This window comes from Agelaius tricolor, unplaced genomic scaffold (genome assembly GCF_023055355.1).
Source record: "Agelaius tricolor isolate 1412-34295 unplaced genomic scaffold, bAgeTri1.0.p SCAF_19, whole genome shotgun sequence".
In the NCBI taxonomy this organism is placed as follows: Eukaryota; Metazoa; Chordata; class Aves; order Passeriformes; family Icteridae; genus Agelaius; species Agelaius tricolor.
The window spans coordinates 3,130,251-3,155,677 of NW_027269279.1; the positions used below are offsets into that span (position 1 = coordinate 3,130,251).

Genomic DNA, 25,427 nt, shown 5'->3' on the forward strand with positions numbered 1-25,427 from the left:
TCACCCACTGAGCAGACAACAAAAAAAGACATTCGGGTTAATTTGCTGTTGTTACAGATCAAATGCAAGGCAGACAGAATGAAGAGAAGTAGGATAAAATCATTCATCCTCCAAAATTGTCATCTCAAGGGAAGAATTCCTCTGGAAGAAGCTCATCTGAATCTTCATATCCAGATATCAGGACTCCAGGTCTGTCAACTTTAGAACTTTTCAGTTAAGATGAACTTCTCCTGCTTTAAGGCCATAAAATATCAGTGCAGGGTTTTCCCCACTCCATCTCTCTCCCAATTTCCTTAACACCCCTTTTTTAATCAATAAGCATCAAAACAAAGAATCAGTTTTTCTCTTTTTTATTATTATTATTATTATTATTATTTCTAGCAGACAATTTACATAAAATTCCCCTTTTAAGTTAGTGATTCATAACTTCCTGCAATAAACTACCTTAAGGAGCAGCTTTGGTAAAGAATGGAATGAAACAACCAACCAAAAAAAAAATAACAATCACAGCTGATTTTGAAACCAACACAATTCACCAAATTTAGATTCAAAAGAAAATCTGCCAAGCTGTATTTTCTCAGTGTTTCCAAATATTTCACCTTCCTCCTCCCTTTTCAGGTTTGTGCAGATGTGGGAGCTGCATTCTGTCAAGCAGTTTGTCCTGCTAGATCATGGAAATCCATCTTTACATGATTCGTAGCCCTTGGATGGAGGACTCTAAAGTCTTGTAGGAGAGAAAAAAAATCTTAATTACAATCTGCTGCCATAGCTTGAGCTAAATAATTCAGTGTAAATGCTAACAAAACCAAGCAAAGAACATGAATATTTGAAATCAGACTCAGTCACAGAATCCCAGAATGGTTTGGGTTGGAAGGGACCTTAAAGATCATCTCATTCCAGCCCCTGCCACAGGCAGGGACACCTTGCACTGTCCCAGGCTGCTCCAAGCCCCATCCAGCCTGGCCTTGGACACTTCCAGGGATCCAGGGGCAGCCACAGCTTCTCTGGGAATCTGTGACAGGGCCTCCCCACCCTCACAGGGAAGAATTTCTTTTTTAAGTAAAGGATTTCCTTCTAATGCAAGAGCCAGAGACCACAACAGTCATTCCTTTCAAAATCAGCCATTTACAGGCCAATGATACAGACCTAAAACTGCACTAAGCAGCTTAGAGATCACCTCAACTTCATGTTTGACTCCTGTCCCCACCAGAGCACTCTGGCACCACAGAACACAGACAATCTGTTCCTTCCCTATATCAGAGCCCATATCCCAGTTTTGGGAAGCCCAACAGGGACCTCTGTTGGCCAGGCCTGAGCAGAGCAAGCATGGACATTGATACATCCTTTTAGCATTTTCAATATTGTATTTTCCAGCTGTTAGAGACAACTTCTTACTCCTTGGGTAAGTTAATTCTGAGAGGACAGGGCCATGTTGTGCAGCAGGACAATGAGCAGAGCCCCATGGCATGGGAGAAGGAACAGGCAGGGGGTTCTGTTGTACTAATTGTTCCAGCCCAACTGTGGCTGAGGCTGGAGAATGAAAGAATTAAGGGGATTACTACAGGGATATTAAGTAATTCTATGAAAAAATAAGTCTGTATTATCACCATCTGCTTAACAAACTGCATCTGCATTTATGCAGATTCTTGGATCCGTTTTTCTTATGGACTTCACTAATGGTTTTGAATATTCCAGTCTGGATTTCCTGCTGCTACTAAAACCTGGCTTGGGGCTGAGCCCCAGGAGTTGATACTAGAGATTAAAAAAAATAAAAAATCCATCACCCCAGCTAGTTCACATAAACATGGTAGTAAAAGCACATTTTTACCTTAAAATCCCAGATGGTCATTGCTCCATCGATGCCGGTGGTGCAGAATTTCCGACAATCCCGTTTGTCTATCTCATAAATAGACACTTGGCTGCAAACAGAGAGTGAGAGCTCCAACACCCATTCCAGAGAGCCAGAAAACTGGGAAATTTGGGTTGAATTCTACTCCTACTCTTTGGATGGAGACATGACTATACCAGAGCCTACACTAGATTCTTGGTAGAATGCCTCAGAAAAATAAGCCAAGAAAAAGATCTGAAAGCTCTTTAATGGCTTGGGGAGACTAAATGTTTGCCTTGAATAAAGAGAAATTGCTCAACATCCCTGGGGATCACATAATTTTTTTAATGCAAAGATATTTTACCCAATTAACCTGAATCCTTTCAATTAACGGAATTGTGGAATGGTTTGGGGTGGAAGGGACATTAAACTCATCCAGCCCCACTCCCTGCTATAAGCAGGGACACTTTCCACTATCCCAGGTTGCTCCAACCTGGCCTTGAAAACTTCCAGGGATGGGGCAGCCACAGCTTCTCTGGGCAGCCTGTGCCAGGGCCTCCTCACCCTCACAGGGAAGGATTTTACTGAATGTTTACCCTAAATTTTCACTCTTTCAGTTTGAAAACAGTGATACATAATAAATAAATACACACGGCAGTAACATCTGAAGTAGGAAGCTGGGATGTGAATTTCAGGTGGATTTTGCTGGCTGGATTTTGCACAATGCCACCAGCCTCTTGGGAACTACCCACATATTTGATAAGATAAGCTGTGTCCAAGGTACACAACACATTAACCATGAGCAAACAGCTGTAGCCATGTCAATGATTAACCAGCACCCACGTAAATCCCAGAAACAGAGAGCTGCTAGGGAAAGACCACAAGGGATACCTGTAGCCATGATATTTTCTGAAAAATCCCTTTGCTAGGATTTTTCTCCTGAGAAGCAGAGAGAAACAAAATGTAAACAATAATTATCTGCTGCTGTGGAATGCAACACGTGGATCTTTGATTGGTCCATGTTGGTTGTTTCTAATTAATGGCCAATCACGGTCAGCTGGCTTGGACTCACTGAGAGTCAGGAGCTTTTGTTATTCATTCCTTTCTATTCCTTGCTTGCTAGCCTTCTGATGAAATTCTTCCTTCTATTCTTTTAGTATGGTTTTAATATAATATATATCATAAAATAATAAATCTAAAATGGAGTCAGATCCTCATCTCTTCCCTCCTCCTGGGACCCCTGCGAACACCACAGGTACCAGCTCCACCCTCCTGGTACAGCAAAGCCAAGTGCTGGCAGAACAGCCTGCCAGGAGAGCACTGCCAGGAGAGCACTCACGTGATGCTGTTTTGGTGCAGGGTCTCCAGGGTGGTGTTGCGGTCCTCCGTGGTGGCTCTTTTGTCCATGTTGCGGAAGCGCTCCATGGCCGAGATGTTGCGCTGGATGCTCTGTTTGGGAATGTCCAGTTTGGACACGAAGCTCAGCAAGCCACGCTCGTCACAGTTGAAGAGCATCGGGCAGCAGTCGTGGCCCTGCAAGCAAAAACCCGTCAGGAAACAGCACCTCAGCATTCCCAGCCTGCCCTTCCAACAGGTAAATAAACACTGGCACAGGGCACAGCTGGGTTAGTGTTGTTATTATTTTATTATTAACTGTGCAAAATATGGGGTTTTCTCCCCATCCAAAACATGACAAAGCTCTGCAAGGAGGAAATAGCAAACACTTACAGCTGCCACCACGCTGTTCTCCGAGACAAAGGACACGCTCAGGAGTGGGAGGAACTCTGTTTTCAGCTGTGAAACCCTGAGCACAAGGACATTTGTTAGAGGGATTCACTGAAACCTCTCATTTTCGGCTCTAACAAAAAATAGGCACCCTTCCCACGCAAGGATTTTTGGAAAAGTCAAGGTAGCTTGGCTGTCCTGAGGTGACAACAGAAGGTTGTAATTTGCAATAAAAAGTTTCAGCCTAATAAAAGTGTGCTGGAAGATTTATAACAAAGCCAAGTATTCCAGGTGAAAGGCTAACGTTACCAAAATTATGTGTAAACAAGGGCAAGAGTTGAAAAGGAATACCCCCAAAAATATCTGTATTGATGAAGACATTAATTTCATTTGAATATAAAAGACACTTGAAATTTTGATACTTGACATCTTTGCAGAGGCAAAAAGCCTTGATGTTCATTTAAGTCAACCTCTGTGATTTAATGACAAATAAAGATTCTTAAACACTTTATAATGAATTATATAACTAGAAATATAAAAATTCTTAAACACTTTATAATGAATTATATTCCCTGCCAGGTACTTATACAACTGTATTGATCAGAACCACAATTCAAAATTAATCCCAGCAATGCCTGGATGACCCCAGAGACTTCTGTTACCAAAACATATGGAGAATCTCATCCTTCCTGGCTGGAAAGCCAAGGACACTGCAAAGTTATGCAGATCAAGAGGAGCAGCAGAAGGAGCAATTGTTATTAAAGTATTTTGTTGGATTGGAAGGGGTAAGTTGAAACCTTGCATCAGCAGCATCTTAAGGACAGATGTTGAAATTAATATTTCATGAACTTATTTTCCAGATTCTGGTTAGGGATGTGGTCTTAGTGCTGCAGTGAGCATGGATTCTCTTTGAATTGGGAACATTGTCTGGAATATTGCTTGGAATATTTTGTATTGCAAATACTGTTTTGAAAAAGGAAATATTGTTTCCCTGGTTACTTTTTTCCTAAATGCCTCTTTTTTCCCCCAAAATAAATCAGCTATACTCTCACCAAAAGATTCTTACAAAAAATTTAAATTCTATACTCTAAAATTCACAGAAACAAACCTTATTCATGGAGTATTTATATTTACATAAGCCTCAAAGAGACCTGGAGCCTACAGTAAAACAGGCGACAGCGGTGCGAGCTTGTGAGCCCAATATTCCACACCATGGAACCATGGAATCACTAAGGCTGGAAAAGACCTTGAGGATCCTCAGGCTCACAGCACCAGCAAGGGATACTCACATCATGTTTTTGGAGGCATCAGCCACGGACACGGTGCTGTCGTGGCTGACCCAGGCCAGGCGGTTGCCGCTGGCGGAGAAGCTCACGCTGTGCACCCACCCTCCGCTGCCCGCGCCCCCGAATTCCGACATCAGCTGCCCAAAAGGCATCTTGGAGCCCCAGGGTGTGCTGGCTGGCTTTTCATCCACTTCCTTAATGTAAGCAGAGAACACCCTGCAAATAAAAGGAATTTTGTGTGAACAAAGAGAGAACAAAGCTCTTGGGAGTGTGGGGTGCGTTTCATGTTGGAAGGAGAGAGATGGGTCCTGATTTTCTGCAAATAAAATATTTTGGTGTCTTTGAACAAGCCTGGAAGCAGCAGCGTGCAGAGGGAAAGCAGCAGTAAAAAGGGTGTAAAGCACACAGGTTTCTCATGAATGCTGTTCTTGTAGCCCTCTCTCTTCTTTCCAGAAGATGGCACAAAAATACACGTTGTCAGTGCATTTTTCCCTGTGCCAAGATTTCCCTTTCATCCTTTTGCGGTGCTAACAGCTCTCCAGAGTCAAGCCTTCAGTTAGAGAAAACCCAGGAATGGCACTGTATAATTAGAAGCTAATACAAACACCTACAAAATTACCCACTTTTTAAGAACATTCCCATTTTAGCAGGATTTCAAAGAAAGAAATGTGATGTTCTAATGCCAGCAAAGGAGCTCTGAGCCACCTTCTTCCGGCCCATTACTGCAAAAATGCCTTGAAAACCTGAAATACTGCAATGTTTTTACAGATTTTTTTTTCCCAGCACTACAGTTTTTAAGGTATGTTTAAATAGAAAGCCTCCCCCTTTCATCAAATTCCTTCTGCATGATTCAGACATGCCACAATATGGTGTTCTTGACTGTTACCATGGAATTTATTGGGACGTCACAACCATAGGATTTGAGTCCATTGAACAGGAGGAGCAAGGCAGCTACACCATGCTACTACCAGAGGAAAAAAAAATCAGTGCAAATGAGAAACTATAATCAAATATTCATGGTTGCAGTCACACACAAACAGGAATTATTTTATAGTGAGTTTAAGGAAATGTGGCCTCCCCTTCCCTGTTTTTTGTATCCTGTGTGTGAGTGTGGGGTAAGCACTTCCAAAGGTACCTATATTCAGCTTATTTCAATAAAGCTGCTCATATGGAATGAGAAGGGTTTAACTGCAGCTATATTAGGTACAGATTTTCAGGGAATTAAGTATGGATATATATTTGGCTCTATTAGTTTAAATATAATCTAATGATAATCCTTTAAAAATCTGAATTTTATAGAGCTACCTAAAAGGATGGTCTCTTAATGTATGGAAGTAGGACAGGATGTTTAAAGCAACAGCCTTTGACACAAGGCAGGAAAATCATACCTAAGTAGGGAAGACCTTGAATTTAACTGTTAGTTAAAAATATAAGAAGTCTTCCCCCTTATTAAAGTCTCCCTGTCTTTTAAAACCAAAATCACCTCAGCTTGAAGGCCCCAGCCTTCAAAGAATTTTGGGAAATGACTTTCATTCCCTCAGCAAGAACATAAAATCATACTTATGTGGTGCTTGTAGCTATAGATACATATGTATTTCAGATAAATAGAAGGGGACCTCATTTATCTTGGCCAAGCACCAAAAATCTCTGCTGAATACCCAGCAATTTGCAGCCTCCTGCCCTCCATTCCTTTTCCAAAATGTTTCCCATTTAGCTGCTTATTACGTGGCAGTGGCTCTGGCAGATCCATTTCCTAATTTCCATCTGAACAGGTGCACACTTCAGGTATCTTAATTTTTTTTTAATATGGAACTGAAGGAAGAACTGGAATTCTGGAGATCTGTACTCCTCATTTACAAAAGAGAATAGTTTTTCATGGTTTTGGGGAAGAAACATAATCCTAGAATCCCAGAATGGTTTGGGTTGGACACACACACATTTCAGGTCACCTATGTCAAAATCCTGAGGTCCTTTATGAAATCAAACTGAAAAACCTCAAACATGTGAAAAGCAGCTGCTTCTGTTTCACATCACCTATTTTGTGACAGGAAGTGAATACATACAGTTTATCTAATTTAAACTGTAAATAAGGCAGGAAAGAGGAGACAACTCTCCCCTCTCTTTCCCAGCTTCCATTTAACATCTCTCCTTACATGAAAAGGTATCAAAGGACAGGGTTTAGATGTGAGGGTTTCATTCTGAAATAAGGAATGCAACAGTCAGTCCCACCTCCCCCTCCCACTCCTCCTTAGTCATTTTTAGTACACACTTTGAAGCTTAGAAATTGCCCTATTACATAAAGAATTTAAGAAAAGAAGCTTTCATTATCATTGAAGGTACAAGTGATTAAGTCAATGTGGATTCAAGTCAGGCCCTGCAGACTCCCCCCCATGCAGACTTCCCTGCAGTGACCCCAATCACTCAGCACAGAGCAGTTTGCAGGGCCCATCCCTCACACTGTAATTTCACAATCAGTTGCAAAGTCTCCCCCATCCATCTCTCACACCAATCTGCCTTTCTGCCTTTAACAGCCTTTTTTTTTTTTTTTATGGTCTTCAAAAATCTCTTCTATTGTGTTGAGTTGCAGGTGGATCAATTGCTTGACTCTGCTCCCCACAGGCAAAGGGGAGGAAACAAGGAACTCAGAGAAAAAAAAAAAAGGGATAACACCTTTGGAAATGACCAGTTACTCTGAATTTTGGAAAAGTGCACCATTAGGGTATTGCTTTTTACCCTCTAACTAGCAGTGCTGGTGTTCTACAAGATAACACCTCCTAATCCAACTTCAGCCCAATGACCAGCTCTCAGCCTAAATGCTGTGTAATCCCCCAAATTCAGGTGTGTCCCTCAGCAGATCCACACTGGCTGTGCAAAGTCAGGACACAGCAGCACCAAAGCCAAGCTTTCTCAAGCTGGGTATTTTATTTTGGTACCAACAACAGTACGCAATGAGCCACCTTTTATTCTGATAGCAAGTGCAAATACCTGATCAACATGCCCAAGCTACTGATCTGATCAAGTAATCCAAACTGTAGATAAAAGTTTTGGTTTCTCTCACCTGCACTTGAAGTCACAGGATCCTGCAGCCAGCAGGACATTGTTGGGGTGCCAGTCCAGGCTGAGGACAGTGGAACGAATGGGCTTTTTAATGTGTTTGCTCACCCACCTAAAACAAAACCAAATCAAAATGAGACATAAATTTTATATGAACATATTTTACCTGATTCCCACAAATCCATGAAGCACTCCTCAAAAAGATTCCTCCCTGTCAATGACTAAACGCATCAGTTTTGGAAGAAACTTCATGTTCAAATCTTTCACATTCCCTTGTGCAATCTGTGAACTTTATGGTTAGCTTAATTAAACTTTCAAATATTATGAACAAACTCATTAAATATGTATCTCCTCAGTGAAGTCCTATTCCCCTTCAAGGTGATTTTTATGATGCATCAGATGGAACTCCTTGATGTGAATTTTGCCCAGGAATTGCCAGGTCTCTTCCCCCAGGGAACACAAGGTCAGCTGGGACTGTGACACTGAGCTAAGCAGCACTATTTTCATGGATCACCAAGCACAAGTCCTTCTCCAGTCCTTCCAATGAATTTTACAGTCACATCTCTTGCCTATTGACTTTTCTACTGTTTAAAAATACAATAACTATAAAACACATCAAGAAAATGGGGGGACTGCCAACGACCCAACCAGTGCATTCATCTCAATTATCTGCAGTGCAGTGCAAAGTGGTCCTGCTGCTGAACTCATCAATAGTGGCCTAAATATGTCTCAGCAGATTTGGTTTATCTGAACTATTTACAAACCAGTAATGAAATCTATTATTCACTTGATGGCCTTTGAGATGATGGTGCTTTTTCTTTGATTTTACTTCCATCAGGCACCAGTTTTAAGGCTCACAATTTACAAATTATATTTCTTTAGCGTATGGAGTCTTGATTCTTTTGCAGGCAAGTGAGGCAGAGAAAAAATATTGATAAGTGAATATGCTGGAAAGCATAAAAGTCCAAAACAATCTTTAAAATGTATTTTGCAGATGGTGCCACTGTTTTTCATCTCCACATGGCAGACTGCACAGAGGACACCTGTGTTTTTGTGCCTGTTTAAGCAACCCAAAGTAAGAGATACCCCACATGCTGATTTCAGCTACAGATGATACAGCAAATGTAGCTCCAACACAAGAAGACCAGAAGCATTGAGTTTAGATGCTAAAATGAGAAAAATGTTAATGGTGGAAATATCTTTGTGATATTCCTATGTGAAATGTAGAAACTGTGGTAAAAGTACGTGACAAAATGCAGAACAGGTTGATGACAAGCTCAAACATCTTCTAACAGATCACCCTGGAGATGTGACAGAATGACAAGAAATGGCCCAAAATAAAAGATACAGAAGGAAGACTCTAGTGAAGATTTCTTCATTCATTCTGGCACGAAGAGAGGGAAGGAAATATTTATCTTTTTTCAACCATAGAGTTGTAGTAATGAAACCTTTACTCTGCAGAAATTCTTGCACTTTCAGAAAAGCAACATATGTTTATGGCAGTCAGGCAGAACCCATCCACGCCAACTTGTAATGGCTGAAAATAGGCAAAGGCCTTTAGGTGCTACAGCAGAGTGAAGAGACAGAACCTTATTCCCCAAATGTTAAAGTGCACAGAAGAACTGAGGCCATCCCTCTACATTTCCTAAATATTTCAGGTATTAGTGAAATAGTAACAGCATTAAACAACTTCAGCTTTCCCACAGGGACCTTCAAGACACAAAATCAGCTCACCAGTCATTTTCAGACTCAAAGTAGCACACGGATATGAGCCGAGCTCCACTGCCCACAGCAAACTTGTTCTCCAGGGGGGACCACTTGACGAAGGTGGCGGCGCGGTTGATCCTGAGGATGACCAGGGTGGGTTTCCACACGCCGTCCTTCTGGCTCCACACGTAGGCGTTGCGGTCAGCGCCGCACGTCACGATGCGGTCGCTCTTGGGAGCCCAGTCGATTCCTGCCAGGGAAGGGGGCACAGGAATTCATTTTCTCCTTTACATTAAAGCAAAACAGAGATCACCTCACAGCTCTCTGTCACAGAATCCCTGAATGGTTTGTGGTGGAAAGGACCTTAAAGATTGTCCAGTTCCAACGTTGTGCCGATGCCCATTCACTATCCCAGGTTGCTCCAAGCCCCATCCACTTGCACACTTCCTTGGACACTCCCAGGGATTCAGGGGCAGCCTCAGCTTCTCCAGGCAATCTGAGTCAGGGCCTCACCACCCTCACAGGGAAGAATTTTGCCATATCTAACCTAAATCTCCCCTCTTTCAGTCTGAAGCCATTCCTCCTTGCCTTGTCAGTGCAGTTCCTGACAAACTGATCACTGACACAGTTATTATTGTTATGTCATTCCCTTTCATCTCTTATTCTCCAGGAGCTATTTCAAGCTGTTAGGGATACTTGTTTCTCCCTCTAGCTTTCATCAGAACTGCAGATCCCAAATTCCCCAATCCCAAGGATTTGCTGGCTGAGGAAGCTCCGAGGGCTGGCCAATAGGTGGAGCTCTGCAGACCGGCCAAGGCCTGTCCACCAGCACCCTCCAAACCTCTGACTTGTGCAAGATCCCTCTCAACAGCTGAAACTCAGCAATTCTAAAACTGCACAACCTCTAACAACATTTTGTGCTTGCTGCCAGACTGCAGCCAAGATCTAAAGTTTAGATAACAGGGCTTTTTGGTTAGCTGTTATCAATCTTTATGCACTGACACAATGCTTACATTTTTTTTTCTGTGCCTATTTAAGCTGTGCCACAAGAAAGGTTTAACAAGAAAAAAAAAATAACAAATTCAAACAATAAAATAAAACCTTTGATAAAGCTGCCATTGCTTCTTTCCCCTCCTAGGCAATGAAGGATGTTCTCAACTGGAAAGTCTTATGGGAACATTATTTTTTATCTTTTCTCTAGCATCCTTTGGGATGCAGTCCTCAACTCTCCTGCCACAAATTATGTATCAGTGGTTTTCCATTACTACATTCAGTATTAAAAATATCTCTTAAGCTCACAAACTGAAAGTGGGATAAAAGCTGTAGAAAGAATTTGCACTAATGTTATCATCTTATTCATACATTGTTTACTTCAAAATAGATTTATGGTTAAAAAGTGAACAGCTTGGTAGTCTGGAACTGCAGCTACAGGAGTTCTAGCACTGCCTTTGAAAGAGGGACCATCCTGTCTTTCTTTACTTCTCCTGCCCACCACCTCCTCTCACCGGCCCTGGTGCTGCTCTGACTTAGGCCAAGTTCAGATTTTTAGCTGAGCAGGAAACAAGCTCTTCCTGTGAGTGAGCAGAGGCAGCTCAGCACAAACCTGAGCCACACAAGGACCTTGTCCCCTGTGATCAGGAGCTGCAGTGGCAGCAGCTGACTCACTCCTGCCAGGGCTTACAAGCAGTTTGATCAGTGCATCTCCTGTGTGTAACCACAGCTTAACTCCACTCTTTACACCCACCCCAGTGTTTTGTACTCCAAAGGTTCACACTGTGCAGGAGAGCAGGGAGAGCTCTTTTCCCAAGTCATGAATATTTGGTTCTAACACTAACAGGTACAAGCAGAATGTCTTGGGGGGGACACACTTCATTTGTAAATGCAGCCCAAGGGACTCTGCACAAAGAAGCAGGGATAGTTGCATTCTTGGACAGCAACAACTGGAAAAATTGAATAAAGTTCCTGCTGTTGGACTCATACTTCTGCCCATTAGTGAGCTGAAAAGAGCATCTGCTGCTTTGGGCAAGTGCTTGTATTAATTATTTTCATTTCCTTAAGAGAATAAAGCCCTTTTAAAAATATCACCATGGAAAAAAAAACCCAATCCAGTAATATAAAAGACTGCCACAGAATAATCACATTTTTTAAAATAACACCTTGTGACTCATTGTGGTAGCTCTTCCTAATTTTCATTGTGGATCTACAGGGCCTGCAATAAATGTGCTCACTGATGGTGTAAGTCCAGGACTGACCACTTCATATATTTATACAGTCCTTAAAAAAGGGTATTTATTGCTGTTGGAAACCACAAAGCAATTCTACAGTTGTATACTTGATGAAATTTTAGTACTAGCACTTGAAAGGGAACAGCATGCATCACTGTGACACAAGCAGATTACTTCAGCAGACTGAAAATGTGTTCTCATTATGTCATTAGGGATGAAAAATAAGCCATAGATAAGAAAAAATGGCTCAGTAACTCCACTGAAATGTCTGGAAATGAGATAGGCTTTTCTTCCTAACATTCACTGCATGCAGTTCAGAAAACTGCTGCAAGGCTCTGTCTAAGTGGGAATGCCAACCTATAAAAAGATCTATTTACTCAACACTTGCAGATTTTCTGTTCAGAATCTCAACTGGGGAAAACAGGAGGGGTTGGAAAAACTCATGTGTGGCTCAGCACATTCTCACCTGTAATGTGTCCATTGTGTTCCTTCAGCTCGTGAGCCTTCACCCACTGGTTCCCACTCTTCTTGTAGATGTGCACTTCATGGTTATTAGGGCTAATGGCAATCTCTTGAAAGAAGAAATAAAACAATCCAATTGTACAGAAGGCTTTTTAACAGCAAATGCTATATTTGGAAAGATTTTTCCCATCTAAAACCTCTATTTACAAATTTGAGAGCATTACATGGGCTTTGTAAATGAAGGGCCAAAGTCTCTGGAAAATCTCCAATGATTATGGACAAAGAATCATGGAATGGTTTGGGTTGGAAGGCATCTTTAAGATCTTCCAGTTCCAACCCCCTGCCATGGACAGGGACACCTTCCATTGTCCCAAGTTGCTCCAAGCACCATCCAACCTGGCCTTGGGCACTGCCAGGCACAGCTTCCCTGGGAATGTGTGGGAAGAATTTCTTCCCAAAATCCCACCTAACCCTGCCCTCTGGCAGTTTGATATTGCTACACATATCATGGTCATGAGTACTCTGCACAGGAAGACAACACATTTGGAACACAGCAATCCACATTATATAGAAAACTTGGCCAAGAGGCAAAGCTTTGTGGAGCACCAGGAAGACTCAATTACCTCCTATGCCAGAGTTCCAGCAACTGGCTTAGAGAAACTCAGATTTGGAAGAGTTGTGCTTTTTTGGATCAGAGGTAGAACATCTAACACGTAGAGCTATGCATCTGAACACACCTTCCCTAAATGTGACCCAGAACATCACCAGATGAAATACCAACAGCAGAAAGAAAACAGCAATTGGCAAAAAGATCAATTAAAAATGCAAATGAAGTCATGACTTACGAGTACGGTCTCTGTTCCAGGCATGGCAGGTGATTGGCTCCAGCAGGAACTGATGCAGAGACATTCCGAGTTCAAGAGGCTCCTATGTTGTAAAAAGTGAAAAGGCTGAAAGGTGTAAAATTGAAAACAAAACGCTTCAAAATGAGAGAATTAATAAAACAAAGTTAACCTTCAACATTTACCAAGCATCTTTTAGTGCAGTGCTACAATTAATTTACAGATCACAAGTTAATAAATATGATAAGGCTGCTCAAGAGCTGCCTGTGTCACACCCCTGGTATTTTCAGTAGGATGATGGATTTGCATCGTCCTGCTTACATTAGCTAATTGCAATTGCCCTAAAAGCCAGATACACTTGCTTCTTTGTGTATCCTCACAGACAAGAGAGCAGGTCCTCAAGAAATCTAATAAACCTATTAATTTTACTGTGGAAATAGAACAATTAAAAAATAAATATCTAGGACAAAGGTCAGGGTGAACTGATTCTAAAGCCTGACTTGTATCCAGGCTCACAGGCAGCACAACAATAAATTTTTATTTTCAAGAAGTGAAACTGATGTGTAACTGATCTGCTGATATATTATTTGATAAAACAATTTATATGTATCCTAGGGAAAAATTAGTAAGATTAGTAATTAACTAATTAGCAATTTCTTCAAATTAATTATAGCACTGAACTATTTGATAATCAGGCTTCTGCCCCATGAAATTCAAACACTAAAACAAGCTGAATCATTATAGTTTGTATTTTGTTTAAAAAAGGCTAAATAACTACTTTTTTCTTGTGACTGATGGCTGTTACAAGAGACAGTGTTGAAGTTCTGCAATTGGAGACACATCCATCCACAAAGTTAAAATGTTTTTATTATATTATCTTCCATCCATTTATGCTGTCTTTGGTTAATACAGGGCATAGTATAGTATATTTTTGAAATGAAAATATTTTAGACATTAAAGTATTTTAGATACTAAAATATTTTAGGTATTAAAATACAATCTTCTATGTGCTGTATTAACCAGAGCAGCATAAATGGATGGAATATAACACCATAAAAACTCAAGGTCACCTGTAATAATAAAAATGTGCACAGCTCAATACATCCAACTTGGACTTGTCAATTCCTTTGGTATATTCCAGTAATTTTCACACTAATTTATCACTGCCTGATGGATCAAAGCATTTTTACCCCCACGTATCCCTCTTAAAAGAACTATCTCCGTGATGTCATTCCAAGACATCCACACCCATTGCAGCCTGGAATTACAACATACCCAAGTATGGCCATGTTAGCAGAGGGTGGAGACTTCAGGACAAGGTAGGAGTTTGGAAGCAAACAGGAAATGAATGGCAATCCAACAGAAACTTGGGACTGAAAGAAGGATGAGTGTGCTCTTAGGGAGCCTCAGGAGTTACCACCACACCACCAGTTTAACAAATACCTTGAAAGTGCTGGACCTTGGAGCAGAGCTGAGACAGTTTTTCACCAATGCAAGTAACTGGAGGAACTTTTCATTTTATTTAGTTTTTTGTTTAAGGAAATCGAGCACTGTTATTCTAAAAATATGCAAATGATGGGTGCATTTCAAATGTACTTGAAATACAACTTTTAACAATATGAGCTTTTAGTCCAGCTCATAAGTTTAACCAGCATGATTTTCATGGTTCTTATAATAATCACATTCCACCAATCAAATGAGGTATTAAATACACACTGTCCTAGGCAAAATAATTAATTATTTTTTGTTAATGTGAAAATGTTGCTATAATCTGGGTTACCTCTGCCCTTGGGCATCCATCATTTGAGATTCCACGTGTGGAAGCAAAACACAACTGCAAAGTGCTTTTTCCAGGATCTTGCTTTAGCTCCTGCCAACATTCAGTAGCAGCACATTTCCATATAGAGGAAAAGTTCAAGAGCTGTTCCACCAACAAGGAATGCTCACCCTTTGCTACTCTTTCCGAAATAAAATGTAAAAATATCCAGTCTCCTCTCCCCAAGGAATGCAGCTATTTTGAAACACTTTCTAATGTAACTGTAATATTTTATTCACAGATTGGCATTACATATAAAATATGGTCCCACTTTAACTCTTAGTTCAGGTATTTTTACTCAGCTGCTCCCAAAACCTATCCAAAGGTGTATGATCCATTCCTTCCCATTGATTGAATTACTTGAGCTCCACAACTGGCTACAAGAGACTTTTTTCCATTTTGGTTTGGTTACAAACCCATAAAACACAACAGTGATGATAACCTCAAGAAGCAATGCTGTTTCTGTCTCCTGATAGATACACTGCTATGTTCTTTGGGAAGATAAAGCTTAAAGAAGTTTTCCAGTTATATTTATTCTTTACTAATAGACAGGGAAAATTCAGCTCATATTTCTCTTGGGAAAATGCTGCTGGCTTTATAATCCTTAATAAATTAATAACTTCTATGCCTCCCTGTCACCCAAACTGAGAGTCTCACATGGGGAAGATGCTGGTATGACTTTGTTACCAAGTACTTCATGCAGCTCTCCTTGAGTTTTATTTTGAATGGAAAGCAATGGACTTTGAGTTTCAATAAAATATTTTAAAATGGAGGGGAAAAAAGGGAAACCTTGCACCTTTGTAGAGCAGTTCTTTCAGTACAAGGCCTGAAAGGATCGAGGCTGGGATGTACAGCACTCAGCTGCTGTCACCTCTTCTGGGGTGAGAAATATGTGCTGAATGGTACTTGCCCATTCCTGGACAAGCAGCCAGCCAGGGTACGGATTCAGAAGTAGAGATGGAATACGTGTGACAGCGAAAAAGGGATCTTTGAAATCCTTTCCCATCCTCGGAGCACCCACACCACTGGCAAACACTTGGTACCAAGCACCTGCGATGCAGGACAGCCTCCCAGCACTGTCACTGCCTCCCAAGTCACTCAGCACGGATTTCCCAAGGGGGTGGGCGGCTCATCTCGGGCACCTCCTGACACCAGACACCGTTAGCAATCAGGTATCAAGGAAATAAAGCCGCCGGGATGGGCACGGATTGTGAGCTGGGCCCTGCCAGCACCGGGCACGGCGGGGGCCGTGTGGGCACAGCGGGGAATATGGGGGGCACAGCGGGGGAAATGGGGGACACCTCCTCGGCCTCGCCTCTCCCCGGCCCCTCAGGGCGAAGCGGTGAGCGGTGCCCACCGCCCCACTCTCAGCACGGCGTCCGCAGCCCCTCGGGGCAGCGATGCTGCGGTGCCTCCCCCCCGCGCTGCCCTCACGCCGGCGGGCCCGCAGGCTCCCCCCGGCCGGCGCCCATCGCTGCCGCGGCCGGGACTCACCTGAGGCGGCGGGGGCGGAGCGGGACTCGCGGACTCTGGGCAGTCAACGCGACTCCACTCCGGCGGCGGGAGAGGCCGAGCGGGCCCGGCTCTGACACGGGCGGCAGGAAACGCGCGGGGCGCCTGCGCCGCCAGCCCTCCCCACACAAAGGGCGGAGCGGCGCCTGCGCGGCCCCTCAGGGCGGGGCGGCCCCGGCTGGAGCTGAGGAATTGACAAGGTAAGGAGAGAAATTTAACATCGTAAAGCACGGCTGGCAACAATGCACCCCCGCCATTGTGTGTCCTAAACCGCATCAGGCAAGCGTCTCTTCCAGGGGCGGTGAGTCCACCGCTTAGCTGGGGGAGCTGTTCCAATGTCTGACCGCCCGAACAGTGAAAACAATAAATTATAACATCTAACCTGACTCTCCAGGGACTCAAGGCCATTTCCTTCAGTCCTCTCACTGCTGGCACGGTAGAAGAGGCTGGATCCGGCCTCAATACACGCTTCTTTCAGATCTACTGCTGTAGTCAGCCTGGAGCACAAGTAAAGAAAAAAGAGGAAAAAAAGAAGGTATTTCCCCCTGCCCGGTTGTTTCTCCGAGGAGAAAAACACAAAGGTGTGGTTATTAATTGTTCGCAGTAGATGACTCTCAAAATACAGAGGTGCTGGACACATACATGAGATTGGGTCCCAAACAGCAGCACTCATAACCCATCCTACAGGATACATCACGTAGAATCTAATCTGGTGTAATTGCTGGTATAATGGAGACAAAATGCCACAAATATGAGAGCAAATAAATCCACACTGACTCTCTATGGGACTAACCAAACCCATTTCCTCAGCCATGGCTTATAAGGTTTTCTAGACCTTTCATGAACCTTTTGCCCTCATCTGGACACGCTTCAGCACCTCAATGTCCTTTTTGAAATGAGAAACCAAAACTAAACTCAGCACTCAAGGTGTGGTGTCACCAATGCCAAGTACAGGGGGACAATCACTGCTTGGTCCTGCTGGCCACACTGTCCCTGATACAGGGAAAGATGGCACTGCAGGGGACAGGGCTGCTCTGGAGCCAGGCTGGAAGAGCTGGGGATGTTCAGCCTGGAGAAGAGAAGATCCAGGAATCTTCTGTCCTTCCGGGATCTAAAAGAGCTCCAAGAGAGCTGGAGAGGGACTTTGGACAAGGAATGGAGGGACATGACACAGAGAATGGCTTCAAACTGCCAGAGGGCAGGGTTAGATGGGATATTGGGAGAAATTTTTCCCTGTGAGGATGGGGAGCCCTGGCACAGATTCCCAGAGAAGCTGTGGCTGCCCCTGGATCCCTGGAAGTGTCCAAGGCCAGGTTGGACGGGGCTTGGAGCAACCTGGGGCAGTGGAAGGTGTCCCTGTCCATGGCAGAGGGGTGGAACTGGATAATCTTTAAGGTCCCTTCCAACCTAAATCATTCCATGATTGAGGGTTTGAATATCAAAATAAGATCATGAGCAATAATTTGCCCTACTCTTAATCCCCTCGAGGAATTGCCTCCTCTTTGGGGTCTCATAGTTTGTCTCCTTCAAACTTGTGAGATTTTGTGAGCTCAAGTAGAACAACAATGAACAAAAAAGTCTGGGAGAATGGGGAGGCATAAATGAGCCCCAGATATACTGAGGAGCAATAGAGTAGTGAGTTTAATTTCAAGTCTGAGAGAAAATAAACAATTTATAAGCATCTCAAAGGAAAAAAGAAGGTGACTGCTGGCCAGTATGGCTTTGTCAGGAATGAATTGAGCCAATCTAATTTCCTCTTCTGGCAGCATAACAAGGATTGCAGATAAGGACAAAGCAATGTATGTCATATATCTTGATTTTTAAGAGGAGTTTCTGACACTGGCTTGCAGGATATTCTAATAATAAACTGGGAAACCAGTCTAGATGATACTGCTCTAAAGGAGTTGCAAAACTGGTTGAGGGAAGAAGTACTTAATATCAGTGCTTGTACAGGGAATTACCTGTGCATTACTCATCTGTGATGCAATAATACAATTACTGCATCTGAAGCTGAGATCAAGTTCAGAATAAACACAGTGGCAGAACCAGGGTTCAAAATGGGAGCTCTGTGGTAAAAATGGGATGTGGTTGAGCAGCAGGTGCACTGCTCTTCACTCCAACACCATCAGATTTACACCACTGGGAATAGATAGGGCAGCTGTGCTGCAGGGGAGGGTGGAGGGGCTGCTGAGGGTCAAAAGCTGAACAGGAACAAAAAATATGTTTTTGTAGATGAGGTAAACACCACACAACACTAAGAAAATCTGAGTAACACACACAAAGGGATCCTGCTCTGCTGAGCTGCATTAGAAGAGCATTAGAGTCCTGTGCACCAGAGAAATGAGGATGATTTAGGGAAGAAGGTGGCAATAATGATCAGGGCCTTTGAACACGACTTCAGCTGAGCCTGTTGAGAGGACAGAAAACTGAGGGAAGATGTGCACAGTCTTGGAAGAGATGAAAGGCTGCTGCTCTGAGGAAAGGAACAATTTGTTCTCTTATGGCCACAGGGTAGGGCGAGAAGTCATAAACTGAGATAACAACAAGGCAGAGCTGGGTAAAAACTGCCAGCGACTGCTTTGAAGTAGTGAAGCCCTGTGCTAGGAGCTGATCTGACAGGATGGAGGGCTGCTCTGAGAGGTTCTTAAGAATGGATCTGAAATATTTGTCAGGATGTCAAAAGTGCAATACAAGGTCTTGTGTTCAGGAAGGAGGTGAGAGTGGATGGCCTCTGTCAGGGGTCCTGTGGCTCTGTGGCTGCAAGATGTGTGACCAGTGCAGCCCTTACTGGTTTCACAATAAACCTGCCCCAGCTGCAGGGATTAAAGACACACAACTAGGCCGAGCAGAGTTACATAACTGCAACAAAATTACATTTTAAGTACGGGTTTATGTTTACAAAATAACTTTCACCAGATGGAGGGAGAGCATCTAAATGAGGAGCTCTGCCGAGGTTTTAAGCATTAAAAGCTAAGACCCTGTCTCCAATGAAGCTTCCCAAAGAATTTTCCACCACTGCTCCTGCTGTAGTGCTGATACAATTGCTCTATGCTTAATCCAGGAAGGATGCTGATGTTTTTGAGATTACAGCCTCACAAACAAGGCTGAACTGATTTTAGTGAAAGTGGTTTAGATGCAATCTGACCTTAAGGTATATATGAAAAAAAGATTTAACCTGAGACATCCTCATTCAGCTACAGGGTGGCAGCTAGTCAAAAAGAGATCTTCTGGAAGCAGGCTGTTAGATACACAAACAGGTAATGGTGAATGGAAAGTGCATTCTAGGTGTGTACTGCCACAGGAGCTGGTTTTGCCTCTCAGCTTGTTTGGATTTGCTCTTTCTGTGCTCTCTACCCTCCTGTTGTGATGCCTTGCATCTTGACTTTGAGCAGAATATGATGTTCTGCCATCTCACTGTGAAAAATACAAGTTTTCCCCCATACAATAAACCTTAATAAGACTATGAATAAAGGCTATTGATGACAGGAATTATTTGCAAGAGATGACCTGGATCACATCCCCCATCCTTGACTTGAAGAATCTTTAATCTCTGTTAGCACAGATCCGTCACAAAGTGTTGGATGTGTTCCATCATTCCAGATGTACCAGGGATGTATTATTTGCAAAGTTTTGAGTCTGACACAGAGATAATTCTTTTGTCTGCAGATTCTTTCACACTTTTTCTGTCTTCTTTTAAGAAAATATTTAGCCCTTACTGTGCATCCGTTTGGGGAGAAGAAGGATGCTGCTCCTTTTCCCTTTCTGTTTTACCATTAGTGAAAACATCTGTACCATCCATTAGCTGTTCCAGGAGTACCTCTGTGCCTAAAGAGACTTGTGGAATATCTGTGTTCCCTTGCTCAGAACTGCATGAGTCAGCTGGTGTTGAGAACACACCTATGTTTTCCTCATCTCCATCCCACACCCTTTTCTGCTCTAATAAATTCATGGCAGGTGGATTCAGACACGGGAGCTCCAGCTTCCCTGAGCCACTGGCACAGGGCAAAAGGACAGAGGCCTTGGATAACCTCCCCAGGAAGGAAAGCCTGAGACACAGTGCCAGATGTGCAGTTTGTTTAGAGCCAATGGAGCCATCCCATCTCCCTCTCCTCTGCATCTTCCCCTTCCTGTATGGGCTCTCTTCCTATATCAGAAATGGTTTGATTTAGCAAGAGGAATCTTTGCACTGGAAAAATTGACCTGGAACCTGTCTGATATTTGTGCACAGTGACATCAAGGTGAGGAGAATGGGCATGACCCTGAAGAGTGGTAGTTAATAAGTATTTTATCAATTGTGTGTTCATGTCTGTGCACACATCAGAGACTGTGCTTGAGAGCAGGAAGTGGCTGCACAGGAGGCAGAGGAGAACAATCCTTTGTAGAGTGATGCACTCATTCCAGGGACTCTCAGAAGGTGCATCCAAGTCTACAAAGTGCCCATGTGTGGGGATGCTGTCAGTATGAACTGAACACAGCTGGTGTTCTGGAGAGGGGAAATGCCCCTGGTGTGCACCAAGTGCCATTGTGTGATCACAGAACACAGCGAGCTGGAAGGGACCTGTAAGAATCATCCCATCAAACTCCCAAGTGATGGAACAGAGAGCTGGGGCAAGGCAGACCTACAGACTCCTCATTTGCAGTTTATTCTGCATCTGTCCCATCTGGTTGGTTTTACAGACATTTTTTGGAGAAGACCAGCTCCCTCAGAGACCTCTTGTTCTTGTGCAGAATTTTCAGTCTCCACACAGTGTTTCTGTTTGCTGTCTGGCTGTTTCAGTTCCTTCATGTGAAGAGGAGCAGCACAATTGATGTGCCATTTTGAGGGTTAGAAAATGGCCCATTGTTTTGGTATCTACCCCAGGAATTTGAAGTTACTCGTGCCTCTGGAGTTTTGTTGCAGTTGAAAAATAAAAAGTCATGCTGCTGATGACAGCACACCTTCCAAATTCTCCTTTGTGGGTGTAGATCAGCTGCTGAGACCAGTGGCTTGTTCCTGCTGCATCCAGGCACCATAAAGATCCTGATGGATGAGTTCTGCACGGGGTGCAAAGTGCTGAAATTCCCTTGTGCTCCAGTGGGTTCAGAGTTCCCACATGCAGCTTTTCTGCCTAGCCTGGATTTCCTTGAATTAGTGCATTCCCTTTGGGACATATTGGCTGTTAAATGAAAATGTTCCTTTTCAGGTGTTTGTGCTGAATGTGGAAGCTAGGTGCAGGAAAGGGTTTCATAGCTGCTCTGTTGGAATAATTTTTCTAAGATATTTGTACATGTTTTTTTTACCCTGGGGTTTCATAATGGTGTTTTTTTTCCCTCTCCTCTCAGGGCTAACTGTTCTGCCTATTCCATCTTGACTTACAGGTCTTTTATTGCAATTTAATAGTTCTTCTTAATCTTTTCCAGGTGCTCATAATGATCCTGCTCTTGACACAGATCTTTTGCCACACAGGAAGACTGTGAGGAAGGTATGAAACAGATTGAGAGCACAGCTATTTATACAGATCATGGAAAGCTAGGATATGTAGATTTGAAATCTGTGTGTTACCTTCTGAGAAATTTTGCCATATCTTAAATTTTATTGTGTATCACAAGCTGCCTTCTGAAGGCTGGATCCAGAGTTAACTGAATTCATTGGAAGTAATCCCTGACATTTTGGACCACTCTAGATCAGACCATAAACCAGGTGGTGGGGTGCTTGTTTTGAACCACTGGACTAGTCAAAGTTGTCATCCCCACCTGTTATTAAATCAGAAATTTTGATTCTAATGACACTTCAGGCTTCTATTTCCACCCTCCAGTGGAAAGAAGGTGGCTGAGTGTGTGCTGTAGGTGGAGGGTGAAGACATTGTCTGAGCACACAGAAAGCACAAAGGTGGCAGAAGGCTCAGTGTCAGTCTGGGAGGAAATGCTGTGCATTCAATCCCCAGCTAGCTGTGATATTTGGGAAGTGCCAGTTGTCAGCACAGTGCCAAAGGAGCAATCTGCTCAGTGCTGGCAGCTCTGCTCTCCTCTGCCAATTCCAAATGCCACTGACTAGCTGGAGAGGGAACCCAGCCCACTCTTTGTTGGAGGGCTGGTAGGTGTGAGGAGTGGAGTTGTGTAATAAGTGAAAGAAAGGACAAATCAAGAGGAAATGGAGGAATTCCTCAGGGTGCCATCTGTGATGCAGATTACCAGGGAGGCAGAGTGAAAGTGAATTTCTTCTTTTGTGGATTAATTCTGCCAGGCTGCAATCAGTGAGCTAACATGCATCCTGCCTTTCAAGATCATAAAAAGCAGTGCAAGTGCTGACATCTATTATTAACACTGCTTTCAAATCATCACTGGAGAGAAACAATGGAATATATACCTGAAAGTTTCCAGCTACCACCAGAAAGGGCAAAAGGTGGGGAGGTGACTTAGATCAGCCCCAGCTTTCTTTGCTCCCTCATCACCTCCTCAGTGCTCGCTGATGATTTCCTTGTGCTCATTAGTAAAGTGTTGAAGGTCAGGCCCCGGCTTTCATTTAATAGTAAACAAACTGATTTTAGAGGGCAGAAAGAAGTCTTAGAGACTCAAAACATCTCTCCTATCTGCTCCTCTCTTCCATTCAGCTGCCAGAGATGATTTATGAATGACACAATGATACACCTCTGAGGCAGAAACAGACCCTGTTGTTTACCAAGTCCTGAAGTCTGCATCCATTTTTCTGAATTTCTGCTGGATTGGAGTTTATATACCAATATTATTTATTTCAGAGCTCTGCTGCAGTAGCAGCAGCTGGCTTTAGACCTGACTGAAGCTGTATTTGATTGCTTTCTCAACAAACATAGTCTCTGCTCCACAGTTTATGATATGGATGTGTCTTTTTATCTCATGGAAAATATGAGCCCCACAGCTCATTTAGCGCTTACTGTTTACTGATATGAATCATTGGAGGACTGTTATTGTTGCTGCTGTAAAAATAATAATAATAATAATAATAAAAACACACTATGGAAGGAGAGTTCCAAAGGCTTTAATAGAAAAATTGCATTCTGGTAACAAAGGCTGCTCTTCAGCAAAACAACATCATGTAAATGTGCCACAGTGTTCCAGAATGCTGCACAAGTTCAGTGCTATGTGGGTTATATATAACAAATAAGTTTTAAACCCCCAATTTAGTATGGAGATAGCAGCTCACCTGCTTAAAATGCATCCTTTTATTATCAGTCAATTGGAGGGGAATGTATTGCTTGTATTTTTTATCCTATTCAAATAAAAGCCACATTTATGACTCAGTTTTTATAACCAATGCCCCATAATTGCAGCTGAGAAGTGCTTCTTGGATTATCAGTCCTTTCCAGAAGTTACATTCTTCTCCTTGGAAATGTTATCATGGGTGGTCTTGATGGAAAAGCACTGCAGACTCTAATGGGGAATGTTAAAGTGGCTTCATAAATCTGTGCACAAACTGAAGTGGCAGGTATGTTATTTCATTCTGCAGTCTGTAATGCAAGGAGGCTTCAAATTTCACTACAATGGATTTCACTGGGGGCTACAGTCCATGGAAGAAATCTGAGCACCATGGAAACAACTGTAAAACTCTGGTTTCAATGGAGGCAGAATCTTATGCTGTCCCTTTTAGGCTGGTTTTTCCCTCAGCAGTGTCTTAATTATTCCACCAAATTTGTTTAAAGTCTCTTCATAAGCCTTGCTAGGAGTAAAGCTGGTCCAAGATGGTCCTTTTGTGAAAATCTTGCTATGAGTGAAATATTTTTAAAAACTGAGCTCTTCATATTCCATAGAATTATCAGACTTGCCTTATAGACCACTGATATTTATCCATTATTTACCTAATCCTGGATTTCTTACCCAGAGTTAAGATTTAATGTTAAACCACACACACATGAGCTCTCTGAGGTAGCTGTTGCATAAGCAGTTATATTTTCTCTGTGCATGGACACTGAGTTCCTCATGCTTTCTCCATGACCTCTGCCTGCTCCTGGAATTTTTCAGAGTGCTCACTGCCCTGCAGGTCAGCCTGCACTTCTTCCACTTCTCTCTGAGGTGGGCAGAGGCAGCACTTACAGCTCCTCGTGCTGGTGAGCATCCTCATCCCTTTGGATCCAAAGGTCCTGAAAGCAAATGAAAGATTAATGTAAATAATGAAGGGAGAGGATGCTGAAAGTTGTAGGAGGTCTCTCTGCAAAGCTGTTCTTTAAGGTGATGCCAGATTTTTTTTTAAAAAAAACCAAAACTTAAAACCAAACCCCATGAAAACCCCAGCTCTCTCAGTATCCTGTTTTCCTCTCATTGTAGCCACCCTGACTTTAAGAGAATTGTTTCTGATTGAGGCTGATGTAACTGAGCACGAGTGAGGTTTGAGTGTGTGTGTGTGTGTACACATAGCTATGTAAGAGATAGAAAGAATCTTTGTTGTAAGTCTTTATGTTACTAGAACTGGATTTTTGGCAGCAGTTGTATAACTTTATTCCAACAAAGAGACAGCTTTTTACTAATTTGCTTACTTTGTTTTATTTTAGCAATGAAGAGCTGAAGGAAGCTCTCTAGTTTTACATCTCTGTTAGTTTCCAGTCCATTTCTTGGCTATCCTATTCAAACAGCAATCTCAACTTCTCTTAAACACAGAACATTTTTGGTTTAATTACATATAAATAGTTCTTGGGTTTTCAGTTTGACAAAAACTGTTAGTAATGCTTGTCTTGTATAAGATTTGTTGAAACTACTGCAGATTGAAATTGGTGTGAGTGGGAGAACCAGGGATTTTGAATATAAATTCCCAGCGTGTTCAAGATTTCTGTCTAAACAAGAGCTCATAATCTACTGCTTTGTTACTTAAGTATAAAATAGAACTGGAGTTATTTTCCATCCAGTTTACCTGGCCATGCTGTTGCAGTTTGGTCAGGTCTGGACAAGCTCACTGCTGTTCCTGCTGGCACAATCCAGCTGCATTTCCATTCTGGTCAGGTCAGTGGCCATCATCATTTCCAG

The 25,427-nt window shown here is 42.7% G+C and overlaps 2 protein-coding genes across 3 annotated transcripts in view; one reads left to right on the plus strand and one right to left on the minus strand.

Moving 5' to 3' along the window:
* Positions 1-334: 334 nt before the first annotated feature.
* On the minus strand, positions 335-16,598 carry ARPC1A (actin related protein 2/3 complex subunit 1A). 2 transcript variants are annotated; one of them, XM_071443900.1, is made up of 10 exons: positions 16,440-16,598; positions 13,133-13,214; positions 12,292-12,396; positions 9,628-9,850; positions 7,898-8,005; positions 4,843-5,055; positions 3,557-3,632; positions 3,168-3,361; positions 1,829-1,919; positions 335-724 (listed from the first exon to the last, which is right to left on the minus strand). In XM_071443900.1, the coding sequence occupies exons 2-10, from the start codon at positions 13,194-13,196 to the stop codon at positions 686-688; spliced, it is 1,113 nt and encodes a 370-aa protein (XP_071300001.1). In that variant the 5' UTR covers positions 13,197-13,214; positions 16,440-16,598; the 3' UTR covers positions 335-685. The 2 variants fall into 2 exon arrangements, with proteins under 2 accessions (XP_071300001.1, XP_071300000.1); XM_071443899.1 differs by having other exon boundaries at positions 13,133-13,237; positions 16,440-16,580.
* The window catches only part of KPNA7 (karyopherin subunit alpha 7), a 48,768-nt gene continuing 39,933 nt past the window's right edge, over positions 16,593-25,427 (plus strand). Inside the window, exons 1-2 of the mRNA XM_071443898.1 lie at positions 16,593-16,657; positions 21,858-21,919. The gene's annotated coding sequence lies outside the window, so the exon portion shown is untranslated. The remainder of the gene's footprint in view (positions 16,658-21,857; positions 21,920-25,427) is intronic.